General features: G+C 38.9%; 1 protein-coding gene across 2 annotated transcripts in view; it reads right to left on the bottom strand.

Annotated features, from left to right (window-relative positions):
* The window catches only part of smchd1 (structural maintenance of chromosomes flexible hinge domain containing 1), a 129531-nt gene that overhangs the window by 54035 nt on the left and 51462 nt on the right, over positions 1-24034 (bottom strand). For both annotated transcript variants that reach the window (XM_043688217.2, XM_043688218.2), the window contains exons 23-31: positions 23041-23180; positions 21492-21626; positions 15980-16207; positions 12868-13016; positions 11066-11154; positions 9300-9418; positions 4581-4748; positions 1732-1857; positions 821-900 (exon numbers count right to left, since the gene is read on the bottom strand). In XM_043688217.2, coding sequence (XP_043544152.2) covers positions 821-900; positions 1732-1857; positions 4581-4748; positions 9300-9418; positions 11066-11154; positions 12868-13016; positions 15980-16207; positions 21492-21626; positions 23041-23180 — 1234 coding nt within the window. The remainder of the gene's footprint in view (positions 1-820; positions 901-1731; positions 1858-4580; positions 4749-9299; positions 9419-11065; positions 11155-12867; positions 13017-15979; positions 16208-21491; positions 21627-23040; positions 23181-24034) is intronic.

Raw genomic sequence — 24034 nt, 5'->3', positions numbered from 1 at the left:
GACAAAGGTATTTAGTGGCTTTGATATAGTGTGCAGCACTATAGATGAGCCAGAAACTTGACGGAACAGTTTCAAACGTATAATTGTAGGAAAGATCAGCACCAATTTGGCAAGTTGTGAAGGGTGTGGGAGAAAAAGGAGTCTGGAAATAGACTAGCGTCTCAGTGACACAGCAGTCAAGGTTTGGTCATTTGAAGAAAGGACAATGATTTGAAGGAGGTTGAGCAGTATGAGGAGAGGGAATAGTTAGGACATCAGCTGGGGCGAGAAACAGAAACTCAGCAGTCAGCAAATTGGCAGAATGCATCAAGGGAGCAGGAGGTGTATTTCAATGACAAATTCTTAGGATCTATTTTTGCCAAAGGCAGAGAGAGATTTGGGAAAAGATAAGGAAGTAAGGATGGAAATAGGAATTCAGAATTTGCCTGATCAATTATGATTATAATGGGAGCAACAGGGTTACTGCGTTATTGAGATCAATAGGAAACAGAGCTGAAAATGTATTGCTGGAAAAGCGCAGCAGGTCAGGCAGCATCCAAGGAGCAGGAGAATCGACATTTCGGGCATGAGCCCTTCTTCAGGAATGAGGAAAGTGTGTCCAGCAGGCCTACCTTTTATCTTAGCCTGCTGGACACACTTTCCTCATCCCTGAAGAAGGGCTCATGCCCGAAACGTCGATTCTCCTGCTCCTTGGATGCCGCCTGACCTGCTGTGCTTTTCCAGCAACACATTTTCAGCTCTGATCTCCAGCATCTGCAGTCCTTACTTTCTCATCAATAGGAAACATACAAGCTGTTAAAAAGATTTTACTTAGCTCTACCTTGCTGCAAAAATTTGAAACACACCAAAACTTGCCCTTCCATTTTCATCTGTTTTCTGCAGTTGTGGGGTTGGAGATAACTGAAGGAAAAGAAAATTAAGTTTATTACTCAAATCCAAGTAACTGCTAATATCCATATGCAGCATCATGACTTATGGACAATACACTCTATAATTATAAGACAACCTTCAAAAAACTGAACTAATTTTTCGATCTCCTCAGAACTGATGTTCAGTTTTTGCAGAATTATGTCAAAAAGGATGATGAAAGTACAGTAAGAAACAGTACTCTCCCTCTAAGAAACTTCAGATTATTTTCTATAACTCGACTTTCAACATATATAATTTGTTACTTTCAAATAAACTTTAGCATTTAGCTTAGTTAATTGAAGAAATAATTTCTCAAAAACATCTGGCAGAAAAAGTAATTTGGGAATCCACTTTGATTATAATGTGAAGTTAGCAAGAAGGTCCACCATTCGCTCTTCAACATTACACAATGAATAGACAACTCAAAATTCTGCAAGAATTTAATTATATATTACTTTCTTCATAAATCAGAAGACAAGCTTAAAAATAAATCAAGACTATTGAGGAGCACTTTTATTTATGCTAATTTCCATTTCCATTAGGTTTTGGTGCTCTGATTCTGGACTTATTCACCAAGGCCCTTTGCAAACATCTAGGTTAAGAAAAGAAACCAAAGGTACACAAGCAAATATTACGACTACATTTCTTGGACATCACGAGGCCTCACACTTTAGTACTATCCATATGCATTGTGAAACATGTAACAATATTTAATCAGTACTCGCAGAGAAATCTATTACATTTTCGTTCCTGTGAGCATCATAATCATAGTATTATATATTCTAAATGTTCAAGCCAAAGTGCTACTAATAAATTCCTTACCTTTAGGCCACTTTCTTTTAGTAGAACAACTTTAATCATAGGCTCAGGAGAAGGATTTCCCCAAGCATCACAAAGCTGTACAACCAAAGGCTTATCAATGGTCTTACCATTGACAACCGAGAGGGACTGAAAATAATAAAAGTGCACAGTTAAGGTACATATAGTTCAATACACAGGTACAGTATTCTTTCCTAAATGTGAACTTTTGATTAAATTCTGCATTGAGTTGATAGTCATATTAATCACCCACACCACAGTTAATCACAGCTGAATTTCCAAAAACATTAATGATTCACCATCCAAATATACACACAGAGATCATTTCCAAGTATGGAACTTAAATACACACCTACAAATACATTATTGGCAAAAGACTAAACAAATATTTTAAATCTATCTTTATAGTAGAAGGCAATAAAAATATCCCATCAGTAGTAGAAAATCAAGAGACAACTAGGAAGGAACCTTAAACAATTATCACTGAAGAAAAAGTATGGAGTGGGGCCGCACAGTGGCTAGCACTGCTGCCTCACAGCGCCAGAGACCCGGGTTCAATTCCCGACTCAGGCGACTGGCTGTGTGGAGTTTGCACATTCTCCCCGTGTCTGCGTGGGTTTCCTCCCACAGTTCAAAGATGTGCAGGTCAGGTGAATTGGCTATGCTAAATTGCCCAAAGTGTTAGGTAAAAAAAGGGGTAAATGTAGGGGTATGGGTGGGTTGCGCTTCGGCAGGTCGGTGTGGACTTGTTGGGCCGAAGGGCCTGTTTCCACACTAAGTAATCTAAAAAAAATCTAATCTAATCTAATCTAAAATGGTGAAAGGCTGAAGAGTACTCTGTACCTGATAGCTTGCATCCTTGGTCTTAAAACAAGTGGTTGCAGTTACGGTGGATATTTTGATTGGAACCAGATTTGCTAAGAAGCCAGCAGATTAAAATACCACAAATGTGATGCTGCTTCTCCAGGAAGGAAAGAAACAGGAAGCAGAAAATTATAGGCTAAGTAACCTAGCATCAGTCACTGGAAAAAGTCATAACGAATTTTGCAAGGCCACCATCCTGTGTGAAGAAATTTTTCATCTCTGTTCCAAATGGTTTCTTCCTGACCTCCTATCACAAACCTGACATCCCCAGTCATCAGCTTGGTGAACTTTCACTGAACTCTGTATAGCAAGTATACATATCCTTACTCAAGAAGACCAAAACTCCACACAATACTCAAGTGTCACCAAAGCCCAGAACAGCTGCAGCAAAACTCCTTACTCTTGTAGTCAAATCCCCTTACAATGAAAGCCAGCATACCATTTGCCCTGCTCACTGCCTGTTGCACCTGCACACTTGCTTTCAATGACTCTTGTTACAAGGATACCCAGGTCCCTCTGTACATCAACATTTCTCAATCTATTATTTAAAAGGCGTTCTACCATTCTGTTTTTTTCCTTCACACTTATCAATGTCATCTGCATCTGTCTTGTATTTGGCCACTTACTCTGAATCACCTTCAAGCCTCTGTACTTCCTCATCATTCTCAATTCCTCCTAACTATATCAGAGAGTTTTATTATATTTAATTTTCTCATCTAAATCATGGATACATGTACATAAAATATACATACTGTATTTATATAGGAAATAGCTAGGGCCCAAGCACTAATCCCAGGTACTCATCTAGTTACACTACTCCAAGAAAGCCTACTTATTCTTATACTCTGTACGCTAACCAAATCTCAATCCATGCCAGCACATTAAGCATCCAAGGAGCAGGAGAATCGACGTTTCAGGCATGAGCCCTTCAGGTAACCTTCTCCTGAAGAAGGGCTCATGCCCGAAACGTCGATTCTCCTGCTCCTTGGATGTTGCCTGACCTGCTGTGCTTTTCCAGCAACACATTTCCCGCTCTGATCTCCAGCATCTGCAGTCCTCATTTTCTCCCAGCACATTAAGCCCCAACCTTGCACACTACCTCTCATATGGTTATTAAAAGTTCTCTGGGTATCCAAATACATCACACTGATGAATGGATAATGAGTCTCTCTCGCCCCCACAGAACTGCCTATCTGTGCCCCGAACTATCGAGTCCCCAATAACTATTGCTCTGCTCTTCTCCACCCTTCCCTTCTGAGCAACGGGGACAGGCTCCATGCCAGAGGCCTGAACCCCATTGCTTACCCCAAGTATCCAAAACGGTATACTTGTTCTTGAGGGGAACGGCCGCAGGGGGTCCCTGCACTGGCTGCTTCCTCCCAGTCCCCCTCACTGTGACCCATCTGTCTGCAATCTTTGGAGTTACTACTTCCCTAAAGCTCCGATCTATGACCCCCTCTGCCTCCCGCATAATCCTAAATTCATCCAACTCCAGCTCCAGTTCCCTAACACGGTCTTGGACGAGCTGGAGATGGGTGCACTTCCTGCAAGTGTAATCAGCAGGGACGACCATGGCATCCCTCACCTCAAACATGTTGCATGAGGAACATTGCACTGCCTTCACTGCCATCCCTCTAAAAGTAACCTTTTTAAAAAAAAACTAGGTCTAAAGAATAGAACAAGCAAAATGCAGTACTTACCTACTTACCACAATGGGTCTTATTATTAGGTTAGAGGAGGAGGGAGGGTGGGAGGCACTATCTCTGTAGTGCCTCGGGTTCCTCTCCTGCGCGCTTTTATAGGAAAAAAACCGACCCAGGTAAGCTCGCGCTACCACAGCTTCCGCCTGCCCCTCTGGTCGTTGTCACTTCCCCCTGCTGCTCCCGCTCTTTCTTAGCTGTAGCCTTCCGGGTTCGTTTAAACTCAGCTGCTACTCGCACTCAAAAAAGACTTAGGATAATTAAAGTCATTTAACTATTCAATCTTACCTCTTCTGAATTTCCCCATTCAAGGATGCTAATTTGGGTTGGGGGTCCTGCAGTTAGATGAATTCTTACATAATCCACAAAATCACGCCAAGCAAAACAAAGTTCTTTCTGACCAGTGGCTCCAGGTACAAACTTTATTCCCCGAACAACCATATTCTGAGTATTTTCCTGCAAAGACATGAAAAAACTTATTCATATAGCATCTTTAATTTCCATAGTCTTGCATTTTAAAGATTATTTTTCCAGTTTTGCTACTCTCAATTTATGATTTATAACTAGTTTTATGCACACCCATCAGAATCAAACTTTGTAAAGGTACTAGAGCTTTCTCAAAAGCTTGTCAAGAAACCGAGCACACAATCAGTTCACATCATTGATGAGTTATTAATTATGGATAATGATAAACATGTGCGTTGATTTAAATATTAAAATTAGACTATTATTCTTTATTATCCTGACTAATGCATCTAACCAACACATCTCTGGATTATGATCAGCTGTACAAACCTTAAATCAAAACTAAAACTAGCATGCTTTATTTGAATCAAATGTAGTTGTTGGATAAAGTGCCCCAGAGGGGTAATAATACATGGTGATAATGTCAGAGGTCTTGTAATCCAGTTAATGCTTAGGGATAAGGCAGCTGGAGAACTTTAAATCTAATTAAGTTAGGCAAGTTTCAACAATGTTACCTTCAAACATCAATTATTGTAAAACCCACCTAGTTCACTCATTTCTTTTAGGAAAGGAAATTTGGTTTGGTAATCTAATCTAGGTAAATTCAGACCACAGCTCACATTGGCAGTGGGCATCTTCCTTACAACTCCCCTACCCATGAAATAATTTTAACAACATAGATTTGTTGACAAAATTGAAGAATAATCTGAAATAAAACAGCAGTGTCCATGCAAACCAGGGCCAAGAGACAGAAAGCAGAGAGTGTGATGGTGACATGTTTTTAAGAATGGAGGGAAGGATACAATGGTGCCTCAGAGGGAGTCAGCAGTACAACTGCTGTTCTTGATGCACATTATTGTCCTGGACTTAGGTATAAAGAGAATAATTTCAAAGATTTCAACTGACAGAAAACTTAAAAATGTACTGAACAGTGAGGAGGATAATGACGGATATGAGGACAGCCACTGGAGAAATGGAAGGCAAATGTCAGATGAAATATAATGCGGATAAAAGTGTGAATTTTGCAACAAGAAGCATTTTTAATGAGTTAGAATGTAATGTCTGATAGAGGTAGCGGTTAAATTCAATATTAACTTAGAAAAAAAAAAATTAATAGGACAGAAATGGATTACCACTTATTGTGGTTTACTTTCAATTATTTTTTACAAAGACTTTGCTGCATACCGTCACAAGAAACATGGCTAACCCAAAAACGGGAAAAAATAACGATCAATCTTTTTAACAAATTACTAATAGAACATGGGCATTGCTGGCTAGGCCAGCATTTATCGCCTTTGTTAGTTGTCCTTCAGCTGGTCATGGTGAGTTGTCTTCATTATTTTGTCATCTCAGAGGGCACAGTATTCCAGACAGACTCGAGAAGCAAACTATACTTATATTGCATCTTTAATGTAATAAAATATCTAAGGTGCATAACAGAAGCATCATAAAGCACTGAACTGTCCATAATGGAGATTTTACACCACCTACCAAAATCCTTGATGATTCTAAATAGAGTCTCAAAGGAGGCAATTGCGATGGAGGGACAGAAAAGTGAAGGGAAAGAATGCCACAACAGTGGGCATTGGCAATTGTCAGCATGGCTACCTACATCACAGCAATCAGGATTAGAAATACATCAGAATTAAAGCACAGATCTCAGCTGAGAATTTTGAAGCAATTAGAAATAACAGATTACAGATGCTACAAGATCAGGTCAGAAGCAAGGAATCTTGCACCAAGAAACTCATTACCTGATTCCCCAAAGCCTGTCCACCCGCTACAAGGCCCAAGTAGGAATATTCGTCACTTGCCTGCATGAGTACAACTCTAACAGTGAAGAAGCAATTACTCTGATCACTTGTGGATGTGGTGCCGTTCTGTGTCTCTATAATTGATGTAGCAGTGCATACTATCTACAAAATGCACTGTGAAAATTTATGAAAGATTCTTAGTCAGCATCTTGCAAACCTACAACCACTTCCATTTGGAGATACAATGATACTTGGGAACATCACCATCTGCAAGTTACCCTCCAAGCCACTCATCCCTCTGACTCGGAAATACACATCACTGTCCCTTCAGCGTCACCGAGTCAAAATCCTGGAAGTGCCTCCCACAGCAGATGAACTGCAGCAGTTCAAGAAGAATTTCACTATTACCTCAATGGTAACTAGAGACAGGCAATAAATACTGGTTGGCCAACCAGCAGCACCCTCATCCCACAAATGAACAATATTTTTTTAAAAACTGTGCCAAGCTGAAATAAGAGCAAGTACAAAGGAATGAGGGCAGACCTAGGTGGAGTGAACTGGAAAAGGATTTAACAGCAAAGATGGTGGGAAACACTGGCAGACATTTGAGAAAATAGTTCATGGATCACAAAGATATATTCCAGTGATAAAGAAGAATTCTAGACAGGGTATAAGCCAACCATGGTTAACCAGGGAACTTAAGAATAACATAAAATTGAAATTAAAACCACATAATGTGGCAAAGCCAGAGGATTACTAAAGTTTTAAAAGCAAAAAGAAAACCAAAATAATAAAAAGAAGCTTGTGAATAATATCAAGACTCACAACAAGAACTTATTTAAGTGAATAAAAAGAGGGAAGGACCAAAGTTAACATGAGTCCCTTAGAGAGAGGCTGAAGAAATAATAATTGGAAACCAAGAAATGGCATAGCAACTGAATAAATACTTTGTGTGCCTTCACAGTAGAAGATACTAATGGCAATCCAAAAATATTAACTTATCATGGGTCAAAAGGAGGACAGGAAATAAGCTAAACCTATCACTAGAAAAAAGATACAGGGGCAATGAATAAGGCCAAAGACCAGCAAGTCCCCTGGTGCTGATGGGATATATCTGAGAAAATTAAATAGTAGTAGCTACAGATATAATGGATGCACTGGTAGTAATCGTCTAAGAAACTGAAAAGGTCCCAGCAGGATTGCAAAATTGCCAGTGTGATACCTTTAGCCAGAGTGGTGGGCCTGTGGAATTCATTGCCACGGAGTGCAGTGGAAGCCGGGACGCTAAATGTCTTCAAGGCCGAGATTGATAGATTCTTGTTGTCTAGAGGAATTAAGGGCTACGGGGAGAACGCTGGTAAGTGGAGCTGAAATGCGCATCAGCCATGATTGAATGGCGGAGTGGACTCGATGGGCCGAATGGCCTTACTTCCACTCCTATGTCTTATGGTCTTATTTAAAAAGGGAGGACAACAAAAACAGGTAACTATAGCTTAACATCTGTTATTGAGAGAATATTATTATAAAGAATGTAATAGCAGATCAGAAATATGCAATCAAGCAGTCAGTGTGGCTTCACAAAGGAAAATCATGCCTGACAAATGTGTTAGAATTCTTTGAAGTGGTAACAAGCAGGATACATAAAGGGGAAGCAGTGAACACAATATATGGATTTCTCGAAGGCATTTGGTAAAGTACCACACACGAAGCTACTTAATTAAAGCCCACTGTGTTAGAAATAGTAGATTGGTTAACTAACACAAGACAGAGTTCTGATTCAGGGTGGCATTTTCAGTGATCACATCCTGCAAGTGGTGGAATGCTACAAGGGTCAGTATTGGCTTGAATGTACAGTCACCAGGTTTGCAAAAATATATGGGAAGGCTTGTGCTGGGGATGACAGAGTCTGCAGAATGATATGAACAGGTTAAATGAATGGGCAAAAACTTAACAAATGTGAGTTGGAAAATGTGAAAACTTTTGTGCCCTGGATGTCTCTGATAACAAAATGGTGTACGTTAGACTTTACTGACTATCAGTATGCAGGTGCACTATTGGACTTAGAAGACTCAAACTCAATCACAACAAGATACAAAGAGAATCACACAATATTATCTCTGAAGTTGAATACTCACAGGTTAGGGATACATAATGATGTCGCATTGCGTAAGCACATACATCAGGATATATTCAAGACAAACGACTTTAATTCTAATACTCACTGAATAAAACACTCAATAAAACTTTACTGGAATAAAGTGTGGTCCAGATTTACCCCAAGAATTTGATTCAGAAAATAAATTGCTCCACAGTGAAATTCCACTTCAAATTTTAAAGGCCAGGCCAAAATATTGGATATGAAACGTATACAAGTACTTGCTCAGAAATTATAGATAAAGTCAAACCGCTAGAGCTTAATGCAAGGATTCTAAATAGACAAGTGAGAAATAACATTTTACGCAAGGACAGTACTGTGAAAATTACTGCCATATTAACAACAAAGCTAGATCAAACTTAATTACATGTAACAGGAGGTCATATTACAATGATGGCAAACTCGGTTCTTGTAAAATGTGCACACTCACCACTCCCTCAAACTCTGGTTGAATAACCTTGCCTTTCTTCCTTTGGACTGAACGATGGATGGTTTGTGAAAATAATGGCGTATCAACTATACCGTAGAAGAAATTTTACAACGTTCTAAGTGCCAAACTCAATTCAAATGAATAGCAACACCTCCTTGCAAAAGAAAATGCTGAGTTTCTTGAAATTTGACTATTTGATATACCTGCCAAGTCACTTTCAGTTTACTTTTGTCCAGTCCTTCTCCAGCTACTCCCAATAAGTCTACACAAGATGATGTCAGGGTTTGAATCTGATTGCCATGTCGGTCAGAAAGTGTTGCATCTAAGAAGTGAAAATATTTTACATTAAAGAGGAACTTTAACAAATCATTCTCAATTAGCCATTAAAAAAGATTCATAGTTATAATACAAAATTAGTGTGCGGCACGGTGGCACAGTGGTTAGCACTGCTGCCTCACAGCGCCTGAGACCCGGGTTCAATTCCCGCCTCAGGCGACTGACTGTGTGGAGTTTGCACGTTCTCCCCGTGTCTGCATGGGTTTCCTCCGGATGCTCCGGTTTCCTCCCACAGTCCAAAGATGTGCAGGTCAGGTGAATTGACCATGCTAAATTGCCCGTAGTGTCGGTAAGGGGTAAATGTAAGGGTATGGGTGGGTTGCGCTTCGGCGGGGCGGTGTGGACTTGTTGGGCCGAAGGGCCTGTTTCCACACTGTAATGTAATCTAAACACTGAGTAAGGCATTATACTACAATTAAAATTTGCAAGTTTTCTGTTGCACAGCATCTTTTCCAAAATTGAAAACATTTCCACGTGTTCTTTTGTTCCAAGAACAGTAATAGAATTCAATTTATTTTATGTTGTGACAATTAAGTAATGGGAAGACATTAAAAATTACTTAATTTTAATTTAATTTTCATTCCGTGACTTTAAGTTGTCCATATGCTGAGATTTTCAATAAGGAAATCCAACAATCGCCCTTACAAATCAGGCAATGTAACATTTCCCAGGATGCTATAAATGTGACCTAAACCATGCAGTGACCTAACTGTAAGAAACAGTACTGAAGCTCGAAGCAACAAATAAAAAAGCACTGAAATTTCATTTTTTTAAAAAATGTAATAAGGCCACTTAAAAGAATAAGTCTAAGGAAGAGCTATAAGAAATTTAAACATAAACAAATAAAAAATATGAAGTGAATTTTATCCTCTTACAGATATGAGGAAGTTTGCAAAAACAAAAACAAGCTACAAACAGGTACAGTTCACACCAAAATAAAAAGATATCATGTTTTAGTCATGGGCAGAAGTAGTTAAAATAAATAAAACTGACAGCCTTCATAGCAAGGACACAAACTGCAAGTTGAAGACGCTTGCGTGCAACTACTATCGTAACAAATGAACAAACAAACTACGATGTACGATTTTGAACAAATCTTCACAAACATCAATGGGGTGAAATCGCCAAACCAAAGTAAGTTATTTTTGAAAAGGACCAATGCCTCTATTGATTTTGCTTAGTCATTATTTCCTCCCCATATGAGGATGAGTTATAATTTTGCATGCAAAACATGTTAAAAGCATAGAAATTCCATCATCTTCAACAATAACTGAACTCTACATCTTGAACACAGATAAATTAAACAGATGACAAGATCCAGCAGATCTCAATACTGATCAGGAATTCAAACGTTTGTGTTTAGGCCTGTACACTTGCTATCTTCAATTATGACAATCTGTTATAGTTTTAATGGAATAGCTTACTAGTTGTTTTAACTAACAGTTAGTTCCATGGTGCAATCAGAAAAAGTTGAATATTACACTATCTTGTCTAATTTATCATATTAGGAGTCGGGCTTGAAATCATGCTGCTTTTAACCGCAAGGTTTCAGAAGTAGAAATTTTAAAAATTAAATAGCAAACAAAATACTTTGTATAATTATGAGAAATAAAATTAAAAATACAGAACTTACGTATTTCTCCTTGTAGCTCTTCACCCATCTGAACAGTACTTAATCCTTTCAATGAACATTTCAAAAGTCTAGGTTCATCTGGCTGTGGCCTAAACAAAGTTATAAATTACACTATTAGTTGAAAAGTTCACTTTTCCTTAACTGCATTTCTGCCAAGATTCAGGTTTTTAACCTGTTACAACAAATATTAGGTCACAATATAACAAATCAACAGTATTCTTCCACTGAAGATTATTTTAAGCACAAGTTTCATAATTCCCGTAAATATGGTCCAACTAAATCAGTTTGATACCAAATAAATTATTCAAAATAAAAACGTCAGTCGAGCTTGGCCAGAAAGTATTTGAAGAATGCCAGTGCCTCCATTTCCATGTTAGTTGTACTATCACTAATTTCTCTTCCTTATTTCTAGTTTTTAAGAATTTGATCTGCTCTTTAATACCTTTCAAACTTTCCTTTTACATTGCTATATCATACTACAGCAAACTTTGTTTTAAACAGCACCCTCAGAACCAGTACTCTCAGTAAGCCGGCAAAAAATTATATAACTAAAATACCAAACGTTTACTGTAATATCACTATCTCCACGATATCCAAGCAGTCAGTTGAGGGCAAGAGTAAAAAGGTTCTCTGCCAATAAGTTTTATTTAAAGCAAAGTTGCATTATTATTTAAGTGATTTATGCTGTAAATAACAGTGACATGCATACCTTCTGCATTACATTTTATTATTTCATGTGTGCTTTTACATTTATTACATGGATCTCTTGATCAACCGGAATATTTAATCAACTGGCACACTCCTGGTTCCAAAGGTGCCGGTTAATTAAAAACGTTGCTATACTTCTGGAAATAAACAATATTCAGAAATCAACTCCAGTATGTGTCATAAAACAAAGGTGACAGTTTTATAAGAAACACCACACAATAGGGTTCATAAGCCAACTTTCCTTCGCACCAAAAAACACCCACCATGACCTCAAGTTGGAAGTTTTGCTACTATATTTTGTTTTACAAGCTCTGGATAGCCAAAATACAACTAAAAATCCTAGTTCAACAGTAGTTTAAAAAAGATCTGAGTTTTTGACCTCGAAAATCAGTTTCTCAAGTTTGGTTCAATAATGTTGTCTCAAAGGTTTGAAGGTTCCAGCTGACTCCATGAATGAAGCACAGAAATGCAATGTCAGAGTGCTGCCCTGCTGTCCTACGGACAATGGACTACATCAGGATAAGCCTTTACCTAGTTTATGGATGTAAAATTGATAAACACTTCATAGCAATAAATAGAAGCCTTCTTCGTGCCCTTGTTGACACTTCTCCCTCCTCAGTCTCAAAAATAAATTGACCTGTGATTCATTTCATTGCACACAATATCTCAAAAACAGCAAAGTAGCTGTGTTTAGCTGCATAACCACTGCAGTTCATAATAAAATTTCTTTGAAGTTCATGTTTGAGGTATGATAGGGTGTCATACAAATACAGATTTTACCTGTTATTATATAATCTATGCTATGCACTGTACAAGGAAATCCATGGTGCACATTGTATAGCTCATTAACTGGTTAAATACAAATTACAGCATGGGAACAGAAAGAAAGTAATTGTTTGTGAAAAATAACTGTTCCATTCATTCTTGCAACTGCTTACAACTGAACTGTACATTTCACTGTTAAACTGTCACAAAGTAGAAATGCCAACTCATGCCACCAAGCCTGCTGAGTATTTGCATTGTTTTAATTATACATTTAACTGACCTGATTAAAAATTGAACAAAAATACAAAATAAAGAGTTTTTCAGCTTACTTGACCGTAAATGCACTTTCCAATGAAATGTGATCATCTTGATAGGAGACTTGACAGTAACGCACATCCTTAATGGAGCATGGTACTTTAACATCAGGCAACAATCCTTGAATTAAGTGTTCTCTATTTACCCGAGGGGTCCAGTTGACCTACAATTAAGATGTTTAATTAAATTATTGAGGTCATTTGAGCAAAGTTACAACACGTAGATTGCTGTGATTTTCTGCAATATATTGGAGCTTCAGTTTAGCCATGTTTTTCTGGTTGAAAATATATTAATTTGAAATCTTCACTTTTTTTGCAATAGAACCAGCAAAAGGAAAAAAAAAAGACATTTTACAAAAGAAGAAATTGAATTAAGTTTTTGAGCAGGAACAATATAAAAAAATACAGGAATGAGTTGGAAGACAGCACTTACAGAAACTATACAATGTGTTTCTGATTCTGATTTTGCAAAGGTGGTAACGAAACAGGTTTGATATTATGATAGAATGGGCTTAAATCTGCTTGATCAAGCAAATAGGTAGAAAACAGTTCTAAATAACCAAGTTTCAGAAGCAAAGGCTACATATTTGAGTGTACATGACAATATTGCAACTGTGATAGAACAATTTGGTTGGTTCTCCAGGTTATGTCTTTAGCACTAAATGCTAGGATGTTGCCAGGCCAGACAGCCTGTGCAGTATCCAGTAACTTGCCTATTTTAAATCTAAGTATTACTTTCTGAGAAATTGCTATACTGAGATACAGGCTACTGGACTAGATGGGATTGAGATGCATAAGGAGGAGGTGTTAGCAATTCTGGAAAGTGTAAAAATAGATAAGCCGCCTGGGCCGGATGGGATTTATCCTAGGATTCTCTGGGAAGATGGGGGTGGAGTGGGGGGATTGCAGAGCCTTTGGCTTTGATCTTTATGTTGTCATTGTCTCCAGGAATAGTGCCAGAAGACTGGAGGATCGCAAACATTGTTCGCTTGTTCAAGAGGAGGAGTAGAGACAACCCTGGAAATTACAGACCTGAGAGTCTTACTTCGGTTGTCGGTAAAGTGTTGGAAAGGGTTATAAGAAATAGGATTTATAACCATCTAGAAAGGAATAAGTTGATGAGGGATAGTCAACAATGTTTTGTGAAGGGTAGGTCATGTCTCACAAACCTTGTTGAATTCTTTGAGAAGGTAACCAAACAGGTGGATGAGGGAAAAGCAGTTGATGTGGGGTATTTGCATTTCAGTAACACATTTGATAAATTTCCCCACTGTTGGCTATTTCACAAAATACGAAGGCATGGGAATGAGGGTGATTTAGAGCTTTGGATCAGAAATTGGCTAGCTGAAAGAAGACAGGGGGTAGTGGTTGATGGTAAATGTTCATCCTGGAGTTCAGTTACTCGTGGGTACCTCAAGGATCTGTTTTGGGGCGATTGTTGTTTGTCATTTTTAGAAATGACCTTGATAGGGCATAGAAGGATGGGTTAGTAAATTTGCGGATGACACTAAGGTTGGTAGAATAGTGGATAATGACAAAGGATTTTTTAGGTTACAGAATTAGAAAAGCTGCAAAGCTGGGCTGAGACGTGGCAAATGGAGTTTAATGTAAAAGGTGTGAGGTGATTCACTTTGGAAGGAGCAACAGGATTAAGGAGTACTGGGCTAATGGTAAGATTCTTGGTAGTGTTGATGAACAGAGATCTCGGTGTCCAAGTACATAAATCCTTGAAAGTTGTCACCCAGGTTGATAGGGTTGTTAAGAAGGCATACGACATACTAGCTTTTATTGGTAGAGGAACTGAGCTTTGGAACCCTGAGATCATGCTGCAGCTGTACAAAATTCTGGTGCGGTCACATTTGGAGTATTGCGTACAGTTCTGGTACTATATTATAGGATGGATATGGAAGTTTTGGAAAGGGTTCACAGGAGATCGACTGGGATGTTGCCTGGTATGGAGGGAAAGTCTTATGAGGAAAGGCTGAGGGACTTGAGACTGTTTTCGTTAGAAAGAAGGTGGTTGAGAGGTGACAAATAAGATAGGTTGGATAGTGAGAGCCTTTTTCCTCAGCTGGTGATGGCTAGCATGAAGGGACATAACTTTAAATGGAGGGGTGACAGATATAGGTCAGATGTCAGAGGTAGTTTCGTTACTCAGTAGTAGGGGCGTGGAGCGCACTGCCTGCAACAGTACTAGAAATGCCAACTTTAAGGGCACTTAAATCGTCACTGGATAGGCATAGGAACGAGAATGGAATAGTGTAAGTTAGATGGACTTCAGATTAGTCCCACAGGTCGTTGCAACATTAAGGGCCAACCGGCCGGTACTGCGCTGTAATGTCCTATACTGTTAATTTGCTGATATAATACAGATTATTAACACAATATAACCAAACGTTCCCTGCACCACCACTCAAGATTTGACAGCCACATACTGCCAACCACTCTATCATTCAGCCACCTACTCTTAGAAACTTACATGAATAGGGTAGCTGATGGGTGAAAAAATGGTATCCAAGCCCCAAATCTTCACTAATTTTCTAGTGGATTGCTGTCCTCAGTCTGGGATCTGAAGCCCCAGCCAGACGGGTGAAGGAAGGTATGCATGCAATGATCACCATAATCAGAAGCAACATCTACAACAATATTTCTGATCGGTAGCTATGGCCCATTAATTTGCTGGAATTACACAAATGAATTGTCAAGTCCTTTAGATGACTATGTTCAACTTTAAGAGCTCCCAATGCCATAGGCATGACCACCAAATAGGAGAAAGTGAGGACTGCAGATGCTGGAGATCAGAGTCAAAAAGTGAGGTGCGAGAAATACACAGCCGGTCAAGCAACATCTGAGGAGCAGGACAGTCAATGTTTCGAGCCTAAGCTCTTCATCAGGAATGATTCCCAATGAAGAGCTTATGCTCGAAACATTGACTTTTCTGCTCTTTGGACACTGCCTGACCGGCTGTGCTTTTCCAGCGCCACACTTTTTTGACTATGATGACCAAATCGTCTTCTGCAGTGATATTTGTGCAGTTGTATATTGAATGTAGCATTTTAAACTAAAAATATAATACAAATATTTGAAAGAGATTTCTAGTAAAGATTAGTAAGAATCCTACGTCTACCTTAATTTTCTCTGCGAGAGATGAATTAACAACAATTTGCCGATCGCCTTCATCATACATCCGAAAGATAAGATGGTGAATTACGTCTCCAGCAATCCAGTCAATTTCATCCTGATGTTTAATAGGAATTGCTTTTTGCCCATCTATGCTGAAGATCTGAAGCTTTGTAACTTGAGTGCTCGGTAGCAATTTAATTATCTTCTCCACTGCTGGCACATCTTTACAGCTCTGTACATTGAGAATCAAACATTTTTTGTTGAATAAAATTTAGACAAAGAAGTAGTCATTTTAAAAGCAAAATGCTATAAAACATCCTGATATAATTAATATTTTTCTTGGAGTGCTATAGTATTTAAGGATTTCAGAATGTAAAACGCTAAATAATGGAAACAATGTAAGTAGATGTATCCCCAACAATTGCCTCGTGGATCATGGAAGTATATGTATTCACAAAATTTCATACGTGGAATAAAACTTAATTAGGACAACGTATGCAATTTCAAATTTCATACAAAATACGTTAACAATTAGTGACGTTAGCCTGATTTCCTAGTTCATCCTTCGCTCCTTTCTTGAGCAGAATCCACATCCATCATTATGAATATCCAAAGGCTAAGTTTTGGGCAATCTTGTATGTCTTCGTTCAATTGGTAGAACGTATTCTATAAGTGCTCAATTACCATCCAAATGAGGATTATATTGTTATATTTTTCTATGAGATTCAATTCCTTTACTGCTCTCAATATTTACAACAATTATCTTAAATTGCTACACTCTGCTCTAAAAAAAAAAGCAATGACTATTAAACTCAGTGACAGACATTCCAACAGCAACAATGGGGAATTTTGAGACAAAATCCAAGACAAAATTGTCACTTCATAAAATAACAATTAATAATAGCAGATTTTTAAACTGCAACGTGTATAGCTAGTATATTCATGGAAGTAATGAAGCAGAGTTAAATGTACTGTATTTCACAATATGCATATGATATCCAAAAAAATCTGAAAAATCTTAATATATTGTAGATAAGCTGGCAAAACCAAAACACGTAGGTTTAAAGAGACAGTGGTAGTTCTGATACACAAGGAGTGTATTGATGAGTGATTGGTGAGAGAATGCAAATATATAGTGGTATCATTCAGAATTTCGAATTAGGGCAAGAGGCAATATTATTTCGTTATTCTGACTTTTTTCAGAAATATCAAAAGATCTGCATTTCATTAGACACAGTAGAAAATCATGCTAATATATGGCTTTTTCAACGCCAGCTGCTTCTGTGAGCTTCTCTTTATGAGGAAGTTAAACGTGGGAATGTGTGCAGAGTACTTTGCATCATTCAGAAGTGGGAATGTTCGCCAATGTCTGCAAAATGTTCAGCACCAATGATGAGATCTCAGATACTGCAACAGTTCATACCGATATGTAGCAAGACCTGAACAATATCTAGGTTTTGGCCAATAAGTGACAAGTAACATTCATGCAACAGAAGTATCAAACAATGACTGTTAAACAATATCAAACATACCCATCTCTTATGGAGTCAGAGTCATAGAGGTGGACAGCATGGAAACAGATCCTTCAGTCCACCTCGTCCATGCTGACCAGATATCCTAACCTAATCTAATCTCATTTACCAGCACTTGGTCCATATCCCTCTATACCCTTCCTATTCATATACCCATCCAGATGCCTTTTAAATGCTGTAATTGTACCAGCCTCCTCCACTTCCTCTGGCAGGTCATTCCATACACGTACCACCCTGTGTGTGAAAAGGTTGCCCCTTAGGTCTCTTTTATAGGTTTCCCCTCTCACCCTAAAACTATGCCCTCTAGTTCTGGACTTCCCTACGCTAGGGCAAAGACCTTGTCTATTTATCCTATCCATGTCCCTCATGATTTTTTTTAGATTAGATTACATTACAGTGTGGAAACAGGCCCTTCGGCCCAACAAGTCCACACCGACCCGCCGAAGCGTAACCCACCCATGCCCGTACATTTACCCCTTACCTAACACTACGGGCAATTTAGTATGGCCAATTCACCTGACCCTGCACATCTTTGGACTGTGGGAGGAAACCGGAGCACACGGAGGAAACCCACGCAGACACGGGGAGAATGTGCAAACTCCACACAGTCAGTCGCCTGAGGCGGGAATTGAACCCGGGTCTCCGGCGCTGTGAGGCAGCAGTGCTAACCACTGTGCCACCGTGCCACCCACATTTTATTGACCTCTATAAGGTCATCCCTCAACCTCCAACCCTCCAGGGAAAAGAGCTGCAGCCTATTCAGCCTCTTCTATAGCTCAAATCCTCCAATCCTGGCAAATCCTTCCAATAGGAAGGAGACCAGGACTACACGCAATATTCCAAAAGTGGCCGAACCAATTCCTGTACAGCCTCAACGTGACCTCCCAACTCCTATACTCAATGCTCTGACCAATAAAGGAAAGCATACCAAAAGCCTTCTTCATTATCCTATCTACCTCCAACTCTACTTTCAAGGAACTATGAACCTGAACTCCAAGGTCTCTTTATACAGCAACACTCCCTAGGACCTTACCATTAAGTGTGTAATCCCTGCTCTGATCTGCTTTTCTAAAATACAGCACATCACATTTATCTAAATTAAACCCCATCTGTCACTCTTCAGCCCATCTGATCAAGATCCCATTGTTCTCTCAGGTAACCTCCTTCGCTGACCACTACACCTCCAATTTTGGTGTCATCTGAAAACATACTAACTATACCTCCTATATTCACATCCAAATCATTTATATAAATGACAAAAAGTAGTGGACACAGCATGGATCCTTGTGGCACACCATTGGTCAGAGGCCTCCAGTCTGAAAAGCAACCCTCCACCACCACCCTCTACCTTCGAGTCAGTTCTGTATTCAAATGGCTATAGAATTCCATGAGATCTAACCTTGCTAACCAGTCTCCTATGAGGAAGCATATCTGGCAACTGAGAGGCATGAATGTTACTTGCCACTTATCAACCCATGCTTTGATGCTTTCCAAGTCTTGTTGTATATGAATATGAGCTGTTTTAATACCGGAGACATGAGTGGTGCTAAACATTTTGTTGGATTGCATAGATCCAGACTTTTAATCTTACGATGGAGGGAAGATTGTTGATGAAGTAGCTGAAGATAGTTTTGGACATCACACACTGCCTGAGGAACTCCTTTTGGCAAGTCAGAAGGGCCAAGTGGAGTGTTGGTCGTCCAGAATGTGAAGTCATGGACATACCATGTGCAAGCCTACGTGAAGTATCACCAACTGTGTGTGACTGAGCTGCAGCTGGAGTAAGTTTTACATGGTAAGGAAGGAGAGATCACATCCAGATTGACACATGGACCCATGAACCACGAGAGCATACAGTTCAAAAACTATGGAAGCAGCATGGGAATTTGGTACAGAAAGGAAGAAGTGTTTTTTGCTTGCTTTTTTGGCTCTTCGGCTGTAAGGTATTTTTACAGGCTAAATTGAAGCCCATGATCGGACATCCAGCACAAAACAGTGACATCACAGGAAAACCGTGAAGTTCACTGGTTGGTATTGGCTGCTAACTTGACTATTAGTTAAAGATTGTTTTCAGATGGAAAGTGAATAGGAGAAATATTTGCAGATTCCAAACTAAAGGATTAGTAGTAAGTTTTAAAAAATACATATTAAAGGCCTGCAAGACGTGGGAACTGGTGGACCCCTATGTAGTTTATAGTGACCACATCTATTGCATGGTTGCTTAAGGAACTCCAGCTCAATTGAAGAACCAAGAACCTGAGCTTCCAACACTGCAACATGGGGAGGTCATGCCTGACAAATCTGTTAAAATTCTTTGAGGAAGTACCAAGGAAGTTTGAAGAGGGAGAACAAATGGGCATAATCTATTTTGACTTCCTGGAAACCTTCGACAAGTTGCCGTTCTGGAGATTGCTAACTAGGATAAGATGCAATGGTGTTAGGGACAGGTGACTGACGTGAATGGAGGATTGACTGACTAGCAGAAGGCAGAGTGATCATAGAGATGTTTTGGGATGGCATTTGATGACTAGACAGTGTTGGGACCATAATTATTTATGTTATGCATTAACAACCTGGATGAAGAAACAGAGTATTGTTGCTATGTATGCAGATGTCACAAAGATAGATGGAGGAACAGGTTATGTCAAGGTGGTGGGAAGGCTGCAGAAGGACTTGAATAAGCTAGGAGAGTGAGCAAAGTGGCAGACAGAATGCAACATGGGAACATGTGAAGTGATGCACTTTGGTGAGAAGAAGAGGCATAGCCCATTTTCTAAACAAGGCTTCAGAAATCTGAAGTACAAGGGACTTGAGGGTTGTACTTCAGAATTTCCTTAAGGTTAACATGCTGGTTCAGTTGGCATTAAGGAAAGTAAATGCAACATCAAATTCAAGAGCGCTAGAATAAAACAGCATGGACGTACCGCTGAGGTTGCAAAAGGCTCTGGTCAGATATTTTGTGGAATATTATTTGCAGTTTGTAAAGTGTTTGCATTAGAAAGTATCCAATGGCGGTTCCAAGAATGATCCCAAGAATGAAGGGCTTGTCATATGAGAAGTGGAGAAGGACTCTGGATCTGTACTCAATGGATGAGGAGGGATCTCACTGAAACTTACAAAATACTGAGACACCTGGATAGAAAGGATATGTAGATGGTGGCTCCAATGGTATGAGACTCTAGGACCAGAAGTCACAGCCTCAGAGTGAAGAGACATCCCTTACAACTGAAATGAGGGGGGATTTCTTCAATCCACCAGAGAGTGGTGAAACGGTGGAACTCATTGCAACTGAAGGATGTGGAGGCCAAGCGAAGTATTTAAGACAGAGATAAGTTCTTGATAGTAAGATGATCAAACGTTACAGGAAGGTGACAAGAGAATGGGGTTGAGAAGCATATCAGCCATCATTAAACAGAAGAGCAGACTCAATGGACCTTATAGCCTAACTGTACCAGAACAGCTTTTTTTAGTTCAAGATGATCCTGGAGCACAAACCTACCACTATTGCTGGAATATTGTTAGGGTATACAGTCTTTGCAATATCCAGTGCCTTCGGCTATTACTTTGCATCAGGTTGAGTGAGTAGAATTGACTATTGTGCAAACATGAAATGAAATTTTCAATACTATATAAATAATCCACATCATATACTTAACCTATCTCATTTCACATATTTAACTATTTTCCAACACAGGCTTAATTAAAATCAAAGACAAACTTGTGAAGAAACTCAGTTCTATTTAGGTCAAACTTTGCTTCAGTACAGACCACAAAGTTTAACTCAAAACTTCCCTGGTTTTCACATTAGTTTCTCTGTAAAACCTCGCTCTCCAGTAAGTGCAAACTAATAACCCAAATGTAACATGATAGCAACAGGTGGATGTAATAATTCATCAAAGTAGCTCCAAGAAGATACCAAACTTTTAAATAGCTCTTTGTTGACTTATTAATGATTAGAAAATTAAATCAAGAATAAATTCTTACTGATATCTCAATTCTTGCTTTCAGCGTTTGGTCTTTCTTAATATTCTGTACTTGTATCACAGGGCCAGTTAAAATTCCAGTACCAGTGTTACTACAATCCACTGTATACACAGGTAAATTTGGGGCACCAAGAAACTGAAAAGAAAGTATACAAATTATTAAAGCACATAGTAATATAGGCAAATAATGATGAGATATCAAAATAATTGATAAAATAGTATGTATATTCCGTAAACTCAAAGAACTGAAGAGACAGTAATTATAACCATCTCTCTTTTTGCTTTAGTTCCAAAAAAGTCCAGAATGATGGAATCTTTTGTTGTGTACTAAAGTAAAATGACTCAAATCAGTATCTGAAACAAAAGGCTTTTTGTCAGCTTTTCATGCACGGGATGAGGGTATCAGGGGCTGGATCTGATAAAGAATAGGGCCTATTAAGGATTACAGTGGAAATTTGTGAATGGAGCTAGAGGATGTATGTAGCATTCTGAATGAATACTGTGTGTCGGTGTCCATGAATGAGAGCAACAATGTGGATGTAGAAATCAAGGAGAAGAACGCTGATATGCTTGAAGAAATCAACACAGACAGATAGGATGAATTGAGTTGACAGCAGTTTGGCAGGTTTAAAACTGGATAAATCTCCAGGTCTGGATAAAATGTTTACCAAGCTGTTCCAAGGTGTGAGAAAGAAATACGAGTGGCACTGAAATAATTTTCAATTCCTCTCAGGCTATAGGACAGGTGCCAGAGCACTGGAGGACAGCCAATGTTGTTCCATCATTCAAAGAGGGAACAAGAGATGAGCCAGGAAATTACATCCAGTTAGTTTCTCCATCACTGAGGTTAAACTATCAGAAGCAATTCTGAGGAAGAGAATTAATCTACATTTGGAGAAGCAGGGATTAATCAACAACAGTCAGCCTAGTTTTATGGGGAGTTTACATCTATCCAACTTGACTGAATTTTTCCAAGGAGGAAACCAGGTGTGCACATGAGGGTCAGGCATTTGATGTAGTCTATTTGGACTTCAGCAAGGCTTTTGATAAGGTCCCACATGGGAGACTGATAACAAAGGTAAGAGCCTAAGGTTGACATGTATAAAATTATGAGGACAATAGACAGGACTAAATTTTCCCTTTGATGGAGGGACGAAAAGCTAAGGGCACAATTTAAAGGGAAGGGGCAAAAGGTTTAGATGAGATGAGGAAAAGTTTTTCACTCAGAATCCGGAACACACTGCTTATAAAAGATGGTAGAAGCAGAAACTCTCAATACATTTTAGTAGTATTTAGTTGGGCACTTGCAATGCCGAGATAAACAAGTGCTGGAAAATGGATTAGAAAAGTTAGGTGGTTGATTTTGACCAGCACAGCCTCAATGGGCTGAAGGGCATTTTTCTGTGATGTCGATTTCTTATTACTCTAATTACTTGATACAATTGCATTACAAAATACTGGACAGGAAGACAGATCAGGCGAATAGGTAATGGTGACATTAAAAACAAAACAAAATCAAGATCACGAGTTCAACTGAAGATTTCACTTACCTTGCAATGTACCACCAATTTGGGCTGCGCTGTAATATTTCCTGCTTCATCCAGCACTTCAGCTTGGAAAGGGAAGGTGGTTCCATTTTCAATAACCACTTTATTAGAATCTGGCTTAATTCTCAGCTCACGAGGTGGACCTACAATAAAAACAGTATTAGAGGTTCTGCATTGCAAGAATTTTCATTTTTTTCATCCCCTTAAATGTTCTTCCATCCTGTTCTCCAGTGTTGAGCTGTAAACCACAGGCAACAAAACCTCTCCAGGATCTTCACACCTGAATATGAGCAGAATCTTGACAGTTCATCAAACTTAGCAAAACAATCACTTAAGCCGCATTTTGTAGCGGACATTACTTGAATGTATTTTTAGCAAAGCTCATCAAATAGCAAGTTGTGATAAATTTCACTGTTTATCTTATCTTGCCAAAGGCACTGTGGTTCAATGCAACATACTGTTGCGTTTTGCAGAACTAATTTACAAGCAAGATGAATAACCAAAATAGTTGCTCCGACTCATCATTACATTGGGTCACTCACTCACCCACAGATCAGCAAAAAAAAAAGTACTTTCAGCATGAAATATCAAACAGAAAATTCAAACATAGGAGGGAGCTATCTGACCAGAATTTTCAGGTTTGTAAATAAATTACATACTTCTACATTTAATACTGTTCCAAAATGTTTTAGAATATTTCTTAAATTGAGTATTGCTGAAAAATAAAGTTTGCTGGAGTTTTTCTCCTGCTTTCATCATTATATTGCGTAGTACAAATTCGTTAGGAAACCAATATTTGTACTACATGACAGGACAATGCTGGTTGATTGGCAAGTGGACTCTGATTGACACATGAGTCAACAGGGAGAATGGACCCACTAATGCCAAAAATTAGGAGCTGGGCTTTTTAAACTTTTAAGCCAGGTAGATTTACTCTGATTGGTCACAGCAATACCCTGAGATGTGAACTAGTGAATAGTTGTTACCTATTTTGTTG

Source organism: Chiloscyllium plagiosum, unplaced genomic scaffold, assembly GCF_037043375.1.
Source record: "Chiloscyllium plagiosum isolate Xiang-an unplaced genomic scaffold, Cpla_swu_hap1 HiC_scaffold_4, whole genome shotgun sequence".
NCBI lineage: Eukaryota > Metazoa > Chordata > Chondrichthyes > Orectolobiformes > Hemiscylliidae > Chiloscyllium > Chiloscyllium plagiosum.
The sequence above is the reverse complement of the archived record's forward strand: the minus strand, read 5'-3'. Positions and strand labels throughout refer to the sequence as shown.